Raw genomic sequence first — 12934 nt, forward strand, 5'->3', positions numbered from 1 at the left:
TCTGACATTACGGTCACCTCAAACGAGGAAAAAAAGAAAATCTCTAGTTTTTACCATCTTGCAATCATTTACGTAGAATATTCTATGATGAACAGCTCTTTAACTAAATAAACAAGCGTGTGGTATTTAACTAGTGGTTGTTTGCAGTCACCGCCTTTATAAACATGTTTGTTTGCCTGCTAAGATTGGCCAGAATACACACAGTGCCATAAATAAGATGTCACGTGGCACTTTTCCAGTGACAATTTATTGCTCTGAGATCTAAAACAGATTTTGATAAATAACAGCCAACATAAGAAAAGTAAGATTTGCAGAATGAAAAAACAAAAGAGGTGCAGAATGAACATGTGTATAAGGCAATGGCATGAGGAGGAATAAAATTTAAATAAATTTTTTTCACAAATAAAAATGAAATAAAAATGTTACATTAAACTGAATTTATATTGTGCTTTCACAGTCTTGTTATAAGGAGACCAAATCCAATCAAATTTTTACCCTCCAGCAGCCAAACGACGATCTGTGTTGCACTTAAATTAGATGAAGTAAACCTTTACTTGTCAGCAACAATGACAATAAATGTTACATATTACGTTATAGGCTATTGAATAGGACATTGGTTTTGTTTCACTGATTATTTATAGCAGCAATCACCATGGTTGCTACAGCTTGTAAAAAAGACACCAACGTTTTTCGAATCTGGTGTATAAACAGTAAACGGCGCTCAACATCGTCAACCGCTGAACTTAAGAGTTCAGTTTACTTTTTAAAGTACAGTGTAACTAAACCTTGCTTATTGTTCAGCAAATAACGAGACATGGGCAATATACCAGAACTCATTCACTTACTGAACTGACAGATATGATCAGTGGATTTGGACTCTGGCATAGCAGTGATGGTGAGAAGTGGACATGTGTTTCCACTAAGGGTTTCACACAGAACATCCTGCCTCAAGTAGATCTGAGGAGTCCTCATATCCTCCAGTTTGGACAGGTGCATCTGTAAAAAATAAAAAAATATATAAGTCCTTAGTTCTCTTTTTCTAAAAAAAAATGTCTGAATTTATTATTCTAACTCTGATTTAATCTGAAATGTGTTTCTTGTACCATTGCATCAAATTTGAGTAGGCCTGTCACGATAAATTTTGCTGAGCGATTAATTGTCTAAAAAATTATTATGATAAATGATAATATTGTTTCAAGACCTTTTGACACTGATTTAATGGAAATGACTAATAATGCATGCAATTTCCTGCCATAGATAGATGGTTCTTTTGAAACTTTATTTTCAAAAGAACACATAACACTGGAACTGATAAACTAAATAAACAAAACAACCAAAAATAAAAATGAAATGGATTCTCAGCCTAACAAAAAACGTACTTGAATAAAAATTAAACATAAAGCCAAAGTGGAAATAAATACTGCATTCAACCGAAAGAGTGCAGATTATGAAGTCTGTATACTATATTGCCCCTCAGTAATCACTAGATTTAAATAGAGAAGATGGGCACGTCCGACTACCTAATACAATAGTTCACACTACACCATTTTTTGCCCCTATTTTCCCCTTACGACAATCTTAAGATTGTTGGTCGAATCTAAGATTGTCGCTGGTGATTTCGTAACCGATCATCCTGCAGTATGTGGTGGGTAACGGTGGATCGTCGTGGCCGCTCCGATCTAAATCAAGGGTTTTCCCCGTCTGGGAGCTTAACGCTGAATGTGACAGGTAGCCAATCAGAAAGCGTGGATTCTCCTCCTGCTTTCTGAGGGAAAATAACGAGGGGAATCCCAAACAGCTGTCACGGCGACCCAAAGTCCAGCGGACATTGGAGATGATATGTGGAAACAACATTAATATTTATTCAACATTTCGTGCAAAGAATATAGAAATGACAAGAGGAGTTGGAGCCAAATTCCTACCGCAGTTGATAAACCCGGTAACTTTTCTACTGTTCTTCGTTAACGTGACATAAATTGGTTATAATGATTTTCATTCAGTCAGGACTTTATGCTGACTCTAGCCACATGCATCACAGGTAGATTCTAATAAAGCATTGAGAAATGCCTGTGATTAATGTCCGATTTTACAATTAGTTAACTGGACTTGAAGCCATTATTTTGTGTCATGTGGCTGGACACCACACGGCACTACCAACCCGATCGAACCGTTAGGATTTCTGTCGGCTAATGTGTGGTTTCAGGTTTAGAAAATGGACAGACAATCGGCCGACAACTCATGTAGTGTGCGCTGGACATTACACAAAGGAAATGAGGAAGGGAGGGTCAGTGGAGAGCACCGGAGCTGAGCCTTTTTTCATTCAGTGTCAGCAACAGAAAGAAAAAAACGGCAGGAAGAGACGATAAAGCCGATAATTAAAATGAGGTTGAAAGGTTTAATTTATCGTGCGATTAATTGATTTATTGTTTATCACGACAGGCCTAAATTTGACTGACTCGGCTATAAAGCTCTACTAAGTTGCTCAATATAAATGAATATAGTTTAGAACATTAAATCTGTACAAGCTTATAATGGAAAGGACAAAAAAGTTGAAGTATCAAATGTTTAACAACATGAGCATAAAGTGATACTAGCAGTTAGAACATATCAAAAAAGTACCAAAACAATATACTTATATTCATATTTCTCATGTAAAGTGTATGTTGACAAGCAAAACATTTAGTTGTGAGACTATAAGTGGGACTGAAGCAGTACCTTGAGTGTGGAGTATGTGTAAGGGTAATGATAGGCAAAGTAGCAGACATCATCCTTATGGATGAAGGTTACGGTGAAGGTCAGCGTATAATACGATTTTCCTTTTTGTCCCCCAGTTGCAACAGAACTTCTTGCAAAGTGATTTCTGTGAATATAAACATTTTAGTTGAACAGTACAAAGGAAATCAATCTAAAAAAAAACCTTAAGCAGGTAATTTATTCTGTAAAGTTATGTTGCATATTCCTGCAATAAAAAAAAATCATCCACTAAAAGAGTCACTTTCAGATTTGGAAGATTAAGCGAGGTCAGTACAGAACAGAGTTCTTTAACATCTAGACAGTAAAAAAAATCTCCAACATCATACATGGCTATTCTTTCTAAAACACAAGTGAAGATGGAGTGAAGCAGTGATACACTTTCTAAGAGAGGCCTTTTAAAAATGGCTGAGCACCAAGTCTGTTATTATGAGCTCATAATTTTTATTAATGCAGCAAGTATAAAATATAATATAGTCAAGTGTGTGCTCCGCGGCTCGGTGAAGTGTGCTACATTAAAGTGTAAAACTGCTGTGGTGTTATGGAACTCTAATACTAATTGCAAAGTTTCTTTAATGGCTTCTTTAAAAAAAAAAAAAAAAAAAACAATTATCTGCATGTCCATTACAAATTGTTGATTTCACCTACTTATAATAACAAATGTCTGTTCCTGTCCTGACCCATTGAGGCTTTCCGCCGATGGCCTCCTGGACAGAGTACATCAGTGGTTGCATGCCTGTACGCAGACAAACATGTTTAAACAGATTTATGCATAAAGTTACACTATACCATACTGCATCTCCTTTGCCAGAGTCTGTTTTCCTTCAGATGATGCTTCATGTCTCACCATAGTTAAACTGGCTATTTGACTTCTCACAGTTGATGATGTTGAAGCGGTACCCAGTCCCGGTTCGCATGCCACTCACTTCAAAGTAAAACCACTGATGGTAGTGATTACTGTTGATATCAGCATTCAGAACAAGATCATACTCAGATCTGGAGAAAATAAAAAAGCAGAGACAATAAATATGAACCTAAATATCAACCAACAGAAAATATATCACATAATTCATTACATCACATGTATTTATACAAAATATGTAAAAGAAAATGTACAAGGGGACATACAGTCAAGCCCAAAATTATTCATCCTTTCAAGGTTTAGATTCAAATTTATTTTTCATTTAACCAAGAAGCTTCTGATGCATTCCTCAATGAAAAATAAGCAAACTTTATTGTTCTAATTAAAACCACTTGAAACCGTTGAAAAAACATGCTGTTAACACTGAAAGATTACTATACACCTAAATCTGGAAGGGATGTGAATACTTTTGGGCATGCCTGTACCTTGAGTAAGTCTGTAAGAGTACACTGCTAATATTTTTCACGAAGAGACAACTTACTTCCTAACTTGAATGGCTTTCCTGAGGTTTCCTGACTCAAACTGAGAGTTGAACTTCAGTGATTCGCCGTTTTCTTCAATCATGGAACTGAAACAAAAATGGTGGTCGATTTTTTAATGCATAGATAATGGTCACAAAATGAAAAATTGCTCTCTCTGATAACAATTCAATATAAACACTTAGACACTGGACGGAAATCTATTGAACTCTTTCACCTACGAAAAAACCTTCAGCAGCCATGTAATAACTCACCTGGGATGATCAATGTCGTAAACTACTTTATCTAGGATATCATTAGGATGAATCAGCCGCTCAATGTCCTGAAATATCTTGGACCTACAAAGAAAGAACCACTTGCATTATTACAAGATAAACACATTGTAAATTTAATATTCAAGCACAAGAGATATAAAAAATATATTGTTTTGTAATCATGTAATGGATTGACTTTTCTTGTAAACATTTCTTTTAGCCACTTTCTTTTGCAGTTGTCTCACCTTTGTACACCATAAATTCTCTCCAGAAGAGGCTCCTTTAACATTGGAGCTATATGTCCAAAGTAATCTGGGTAAGCCACTTCAGCGTACTGTGGGACTGACTGTGTCCCCTTCACCATCTCCACATAAAGGTCAGGGTCATGCAGTGGCAGGAGTCGAGCAGTGTCTGGCACCTCCAGAAGCGGAGCATCACCTGCTTCGTCTTCAGTACCTTCTGACCCACAATCCGAACCCACGTTGCTGCCTCCTCCACCGGTGCGACGTATTGGGAAACCTCCAAGGAGCACAGGCGGTTGGAAGTGCCTCAAGTTGTTAACTGGAGAGCCTTCGTGTTTGACCTTCTCAGAACCAGCTTCTGCATTCTGACTCCCTTTGTCCTCAAGAGAGACACCCTCCAGTTGATGGGACAGCTCCTGCTCTATCATGTGACTTTGACAGAGAGATGTTGAGATGGAGGTTGGAGCGGTGCGTCTATCTGGAGCTGGAATGTTGATGCCCTCTTGTTGATCTTTGTTCTTACTGAGGTGGATTGTGTCCAGGTCCAGAGGAGTTTGAGAACTAGCGAGGAAAGGACATGACAGAGTCTGATGCTCTTTGACAGAGGTGCAAACGTTCTGAGAATCTGGTATTTGCTTTGGAGACGGGGTTTGAGCTGTGGGCACTTCAGCTGGCCGACTGAACCGAGCAGACGATGATGAGAAGAGATATGTTGACGGAGAGGCGCTCTTCGAAATGTCAAAGCTATACCCCTGTAAAAAATTAAGGTATGCACATTTATTCAAAGGAGAGTAAATTTTGAGTAATCAAGTTGGAAAAATATGTTGGATTATCTTGGGCAGACAACAAATCTGCCAGTGACACAATAATAGTTTTAAGGTTAAGATACCATGCTCAGTCAGTACAGTAGGTCTCACACAAAACCTAACCAGTGGTTCAAAGACAAAGGTACCGGTTGGCCTCTACGTAACTGAAATTATTGTTGTACTACTGAGCATCGTGTTAAATACTGTCAAGAGACCAAGTCATTGACATGTGGTTTCAGTGGACAGAGGCTGAAGCGTTAGAGAGCCCTGTACATTAGTGGTGAAAGGAAAATGGTTTGTAGAGGTTTCATTTTTAATGCAGTGCTGTAAATTTTACTGTATTTGGTTTCACAATCTTATGAAACACTTGACAGAATTATATATATATTTTTAAATAGGACAGGAAAAATAATGAACCTTATTTATGATTATGATATAAAAATAAATGCACTGCTAAAATATTTTCCAGTATGCGTTAGCCATTTCTCGTATTTTGTAAGAACTTTAACGGCCTACAAAATAGTTATTTGTAGCATTTCTGCCATGAGCTGAGCTGTTATCTATTTACGTTTGAAACAGGAGGAATGTCACACACTTTGCCAGAACAAACATAGTTGAAGAACAATGGCTTTTACCATTTTAAATAGGCATGGTTTCAAGCTTTACACTGTTTCTAGAATCTTATATTAGCAAATAGGACCATTAGAGCAGCTAAAATTACTAAGTGGAAGCATCTGTCTCTGTATATTCTCTAAAGCCATGGTTTCAAACTGTTTCACAGGTACAGATGGTTGAATTTGCACCAACTCCAGCGCAGCACAAATACAATTTTGGTGTTAGGCTTACTATTATCATCTGAAATGTAAAGTTTATGAGCCATGTAGCTGTGACAGTTTGGGTGTGATTCTTTTAAAATTACAGTTAAAAGCAGACAACTGTGACATTTTAGCCAACTAGTCCAACATAAACAAAATTAAATCTATATTGTGAGAAAAAAAAGACCATGGATCCTAAAAGTAGACAATGCCCACCTGAAAGTCTTCAGAAAGCTCTGAGAAAAACTTCTGATAGTCCTTCAGCTCCTCAAATGAGCGTCCAATGTTCCTAATGGGATGTAGCTTGTTGAGATCTGTTTCTATGTCATCATTCTGATAGGGAGAAGACAGCAATAAAATTATGCCAGAAACAACACAAATGGAAACAAACATAGTTGAAGAAGAAAGCCGAATGTTTATTTAGTCAATTTAAGTGAAGTGACTGCCATCTGCTGGAAACTAAAAGAATTGCAATTACAGGGAATGGCATGTAACTGAAGTTTGTACAATAAAAAGGCTATTTTAGTTAAATTAGCATGAAAAACAAAAGGGAAAAATGAGACACTTAACCTTTAAAATAATAATATAAATAATATATCAGGTTGTTATATCAAACTTTGTATATGAATTTAAAACTGGGTATTACCAGGCTGCATTGATCCTTATCTTCATCGTTCTCAGTGTCTGTCTCTCCCTCGGCCTCCTCGTTATCATCGCTTTCATCCACAACATCATCCACTGTGCAAAAAACATATAGACACACGTTTATTTTTGTTCTTTGTCCAAGCAAGTGTTTAACCAGCTTAATGTACAAATAGTTACTTGCAAAAAGACTAAACTTAAAAAAAATAATAATAATAATACAAACCCCATCTTCAATACATTTTGTCTTTTTTATTATGGGATAGACCACAAGAAAGTAAAGCAAAAATGTGATGTGGAAGGGAAATGGAAACATTTTCACAAATAAAAATCTGAAGTGTGGCATACTTTTGTATTTAGTACGAGTGTTGTGCCAACCTCTTTCCATTTTCAGATAAATTGACTGCTACGCTAGATGTTGAAAATTTTAGATACCTTTGGTTTTTATGATGCAGTATCAAAGTATTATGTAGAAGGGAGTATTATGCAAAATCAACTTTGAGGTTTGCATCATGTTATAAATGTTATTTCCTCATTTAAAAACAATACCTGGAGTGTTGCTTTGATTCTTTCATGCATGTCTGAGAAATCCTTTAATCTCCCCTGGTAACCAGTCAGGGCGCCCAAACACTTGCTCTCATTTTCCACTCAGCTCCTCCTCAGAGCTGCAGTCTCCAGCCGAGCATATCCCATTCAGCTCCTCAAGACTAGTGGCAGCAGCAATTAGCAAACATCTGGAGGAGTTGCAAGTCTGCTGAGCTCATAAGAACTACTTCTCAGTGCAATGCTCCTATGTACTTAAAGGCTTACTGGACAAAAATTGTTGAAGGAAGGCCAGAGCTGTAAAGAGCTGGAGCTTTTTAAAGAGACGGAGCTCCTAAATTCAAGGCGTCAAATTGCATGATCAAATTTCTTTAAAGTCATGTTGATGTATACAGCATTATGAGATGTTGAATATTCAGTTAATTGTGTGAACTGAAGTTAAAATAGTTACATGATTGTACTATAATATGGTACCTATAATGTTCTCTAAAAAAGTGAAGGAGGACAAATACAAATAAATGCCACAATCAAATTTTTTATTTCTAAAAAAAAAATAAACATCATGAAAAACCTGCATCATTTTTCTTAAATATCACTACTGTTACGCTCTTCTCAGAGTAATTTTATAAAATCACAATAATATTTACATACCCCGTTTTAAAAAACTGCTGCTATGGTGGGTTTTTTGGGGGGTTTTTTTTACTGAAAAGGCAAATCTTGTGCAACAGATTCAAGAGCCACTTGCATTAACTGTTGGTTAAGTGTTTTTGTTGCATTAAATACTAAGTTTGGTATCTTGCAAATTGTTTAAAGCCCTGAGAATATTTATTAACTGAGCACACTAAACTGCAAATCCACATAAGGTTGTGAATACGTTGTGTAACCTCACCCCCAGAAAGCTGGTTGTACAGCTGGTCCACAGGCCCTCCAGGAGGGACCTGATGCAGAAGAAAGTGGAAGGCCGACTTGATGGTGGGCACAGGCAGGCGATTCTTAGGAAAACACTTTCTCATGATGAGGCTTGAAGTGTTGATCAGAGGATCCAGTGTCCGCACGGGTAGACACTCCTGAAAAACAAATACAGAAAGCACAGCAGAGTCTCAGACCGTATATCTGTACGGTTTGCTTTCGTTTCTTCTCGTTTAGATTTTCTTACTCACAGTGGAGGAGTGGTACAGGATCCTCATGCCGTCGGCCTCCAAAAATGCCCTACGGCCCAGTTTGAGGTTGGTAATGTTTCTGAGGCATACCAGCAATCCTTTACGAATCAACATACAGCGGTGTCGAGTGTCGTTGCGATGCCAATCCAGATACAAAGCAAGCAAGACGGGCACATGGCCACTGTCCACTGCACGACGGGCATTAGTTTCTGCACACGGGAGTAAAAGGAGTAGCTGATAAAGTAATGCCACATATAACTTCCATACTGTGGGATGGACTAACTAAAGGTGTAATGAATTAAAATAAACCCATCAAGCGCAGGCATAATATACAGGACAGCAGTAGGATCCAAAGCAAATTAGATTATTCAAAGTAATGATGAGAAAAAGGAAACGATAAGCTACGCTAGATGAAGATGCTGCTGAGAAATTACCACAGAACAAAGCTTAACTCGACAAAAACAATTACTCACTGGATTTGAGCAGAGCTCCCAGTGCGTCCAGAGCTACCCTGTTAATTTTAAAGCAAGGCAAAAGGGTTACATGATGATTGAGGACTCTATCAGAAAAAGGCCAAGGAGATGTAGCCTGTGGATACCACTGGTATCTTTTAAATACAAGTTCATGCTTCTTCACTACCAGACAAAAAAACAAACACTCACTTAAAGAGGCTTGTATTCTTCTTGCTGTACGGCCCAACAATCTTGAAAATGATTTCCACCATACCAGTCTTGCCCAAAGAAATGGCATTCACCGCTTTATATAGTAAGGGGGAAAAAAATTGAGAAAATTGTGCTAAATGCTCAAGAGACAAAAACATTTGTCGTAAAATGCTTTCTTTGCTCAACTCCCAGACACAGAGGATGCCTTTTACTTACAGTTGTTAGAGTAAATCCTGAGAACCTGCAGACAGGGCAGAAGCACTTTAGCGTTCTGTAGATTCTGTTTCACTACGTCGACTGTGACGTTCAGAGCTCCACTTAGACGTGCCTTCACTCCAAACTTTCTGTCTGAACATACACAAGGTTCAATATCAATGCACAAGAAAGAAACAATGTGCTTGTACTGTGCCTCACTGCAGATAAACGTGACCTATATTTCAATGTGTGATTTTGTTTTTTAACAATTTTTAATTATTTACGTGATTAAACATGTTAACAGTGTAGGACAAGAATCACGTTAAGATTATGCACTCAACATGTAGAACTAATTTATCATCCGAGTTATTCACAGCATACCAATGTTTTTTTTTTTAAAGCAGGCATTTGCACAGTTTTTTTTAACATCTATATAACTACATCATTAACAGTACAGTCAAGTTGACATAAAAAGTTACAAAAATACCTAATCAACTTTTTTAATTTGAAGAAATGCACAAACGGCATGTTATTTCATAGGTGAAGGTGACAAACTCTGGTATTTTAAATATTTTTTACAACCCCCACAATACTACAACTTAATGGATCTTTAGCAAGGCTCAGACAAAGGACAATACTAAACTAGCTTTCCAATTAGACCCATCCATTCTTAAAATACTAAATCTGAAGCTTATATTCGGATGCCAACACTGACATGGTTGTCAACATAATTTTAAGGAGAAGAGATAACCTTTTGTGAAGCTAAAGGGATTTCAAAAAGGGAAGCTGAATTTGTCATTCCAAGTGATCAACACATTTGTGGTTGATGGTTTGAGTTTTCTGTGATTTGTAAGAAGCTTTAAAGCAAATGCAACCATTTTCCTCAACTGGCACTTCAAATAGAGTGAACTTTGATTTGTACAAGAAAGGTTACTTAGGCTACAAGGTATCTAATAATTATAACCAATATGCATTTTAGATATTTGGACATTTGATGTTGCTGCCTTTCCTCCTCGTTTATTAGACATGTTTCTAATTTGATGAAAATCCTTCATTGTGACATAAATGTAGTCAATGGAAGTAGATGGAAGGTGGGACACTCATCGACTATGCATAAACCTTTTCACCTTCATTCAGTGAAGGCGTAATTTAAATTTGTGTAATAATGCAAGTAAAGAACAATACAATTTGATTTTCAGTTAATGAAATGCAATGGAAATTTTGACTTTTGCTTGTTGGGTATGAAGGACAGAGTGACTTTAATTCTAAGTCCTCTAAACATTGGTTAAATTGATTGGATGTAGTTTAAGAAAAGGTTATCTGACTGTTTGCAGATGCTCCTCCGCCTACTTCTTTAAAAAGTACAGACAATATCCCAAAAAGCTGCTGCATCTCCATGTGGAGAAGCAGCGGCTTTACTCTGACCTGTCTGAGAAACTCATTTTGGCTGCTTGCGTTAGTGATCTTGTTCTTTCAGTCATGACCTCAAGTCCTTGATCATAGTAGAGGGTAGGAATGTAGATTGACCGATAAATCAAGAACTTTGCCTTTGCTCTTTCTTCACCATGACAAACCAGTACAGCACCCACTTCCCTGTAGGCACCACACCAGTCTGCCTATAGATCTACATCTCCATTTTTCCAGAGAGGGAAAAGAAGATCCATAGAACAAGATTCAGAGACACTTAAACTCTTCCACTTAGGGGAGAACTTCTTCCCCGACCCAGAGAAGGCATTCTACACTTTTACAGCTCAAGATCATGTTTTAGATGGTAATAGATGGTGATAGACTGTGACAATAAAAATACCTTTTGGTCCAACCTTGGCCAGTAGTGAGTGAAGCTGCAACATAAGTTCCTCACTGGAAGGAAGTTCTTTACTGGCGGAAATCAGAATCTGGAATAGAACTCCAGTTCCTCCTTTGGAAACAAACACTCCCACTCTGCGGCCTCTGCCTAAGACAGAAAACCAAGAATAGAACTGCACTAAATGAGCTGAAACCTAATTCAGGACAAGATTAGAACCACTTGAGTTAACATTGATGCAATTTATTTCTACCACATCGTTAATTGCGGAATCACATTATACCGTGTATGCATTAAGAACATGTATCATGTTTTAAAATCATTTTTTGCACTTATAAATAAATGCAGGTATTCAGACTTCAGGCAGCTTGATTTTAATGTGAAGAAAATAAATCAGAGTCTTCTTACCAACTGTCAGCAGCTCACTGAGGATGCACATGATGTTCAAGGTGGTCTGGACATCCCTGCTGTTCTGTCAAAGTGACAAACTCCACAAATGTTAAAATGATACACACAGTTTGCAAATTGGAGAAAGAAGCGCAATTCTCTCAACTTTTTTCAGAAGTTTTTATTTTTGGATTAAATGTAGAAGACTTTGGGATCAATGTGAAATCAGCTGCAGAATTGCAGTTTTTAAAGGATAATGACAAAGTTTAGAAATGAGAAGATTGTCCACTAAAAGCAAAATAAATTAATTTGCTTTTAATAAACCCTTTTGACTGAGAACAGTTGTGTGATTTTATGGTTACAAGTGAATACATGGTTTTAGGCCAAAAATGAGGAATAAACAATCCTTAATTCTTACATCTTATAAGGTTTTAGTTGAATTATGGTTCCTTTTGTGGTGTTTTTTGTATACTGGATTGTTTTCAAATTTTCTATAACATTTTCAGACATAGATCAGAGGTTTTCAAGTGAAACTTATTTATTCTAAAACCTGCATCTGAGAGGTCAAAAACCTCCATTATGTGGTTGAATCCAAAAGGATAAATGTAAGACTGTTCATGCAAAGTAAGTTAATCCTACGGTTGTTGAATTTTACAAAAGGTGGTCTATTAAACAGATTGTGTTGCAATGCCGTGAAGGGAAAGTCTGTGGTTGAGTGAGAATGTGCTGACCTCCAGGGAAGAAAGGATGACCTCCATTCCACTGGAGCCTTTGGACATCACCTCTTTTCCACTCCTCTCTGCAACACCACACAGAATAAAAAGAATCAGAAATGTAAAAAACACAGAAATTAGTTTAGTTCAATTGAAGTAAAGACTTTATAAAAAGAACAGCAGCACTTTCTAATCTTAATCCCACAGAGCAGGTGATGACCACCATTGCCAAACTCCTGTGATTTCTAAAGTCAAGCAAACTGAAAAAAAATTCAGAGTCCTTCAGAGGCTTGAAGACGCATCTCATCAGAGTCGACATAATGCAAGGAATTATTCTTTCTTTATAGCAGCCATCTTAGCTGGAGTCCTTGGTTTGTTTTCAGGAGCTAAAGTGTAGAAGATGGTCTCTGGTTAAACGGCTCAAACTTTAAAGGGCTCCCATTCGAAAATATGCTTTGCAATTACACTGGTTGCCACAACAGAGTGCAGAGGCTCACGTTACAACAGACAAAGAAAGTGACTGCATTCTCTACGGCGGACACATTTAATCCACTGTATC

The 12934-nt window shown here is 37.3% G+C and overlaps 1 protein-coding gene across 4 annotated transcripts in view; it reads right to left on the reverse strand.

The window, feature by feature from the left end:
- agtpbp1 (ATP/GTP binding carboxypeptidase 1) overlaps nt 1-12934 on the reverse strand; it is a 32812-nt gene that overhangs the window by 8027 nt on the left and 11851 nt on the right. For all 4 annotated transcript variants that reach the window (XM_008418476.2, XM_008418475.2, XM_008418477.2 and 1 more), the window contains 17 exons: nt 12394-12461; nt 11684-11747; nt 11279-11425; nt 9493-9624; nt 9277-9370; nt 9088-9125; nt 8615-8823; nt 8344-8521; nt 6916-7007; nt 6486-6602; nt 4652-5400; nt 4407-4490; nt 4155-4241; nt 3599-3747; nt 3400-3487; nt 2716-2860; nt 846-996 (listed from right to left, as the gene is read on the reverse strand). In XM_008418476.2, coding sequence (XP_008416698.1) covers nt 846-996; nt 2716-2860; nt 3400-3487; nt 3599-3747; nt 4155-4241; nt 4407-4490; nt 4652-5400; nt 6486-6602; nt 6916-7007; nt 8344-8521; nt 8615-8823; nt 9088-9125; nt 9277-9370; nt 9493-9624; nt 11279-11425; nt 11684-11747; nt 12394-12461 — 2592 coding nt within the window. The remainder of the gene's footprint in view (nt 1-845; nt 997-2715; nt 2861-3399; nt 3488-3598; nt 3748-4154; nt 4242-4406; nt 4491-4651; nt 5401-6485; nt 6603-6915; nt 7008-8343; nt 8522-8614; nt 8824-9087; nt 9126-9276; nt 9371-9492; nt 9625-11278; nt 11426-11683; nt 11748-12393; nt 12462-12934) is intronic.

Source organism: Poecilia reticulata, linkage group LG9 (genome assembly GCF_000633615.1).
Source record: "Poecilia reticulata strain Guanapo linkage group LG9, Guppy_female_1.0+MT, whole genome shotgun sequence".
NCBI classification, from domain to species: Eukaryota; Metazoa; Chordata; class Actinopteri; order Cyprinodontiformes; family Poeciliidae; genus Poecilia; species Poecilia reticulata.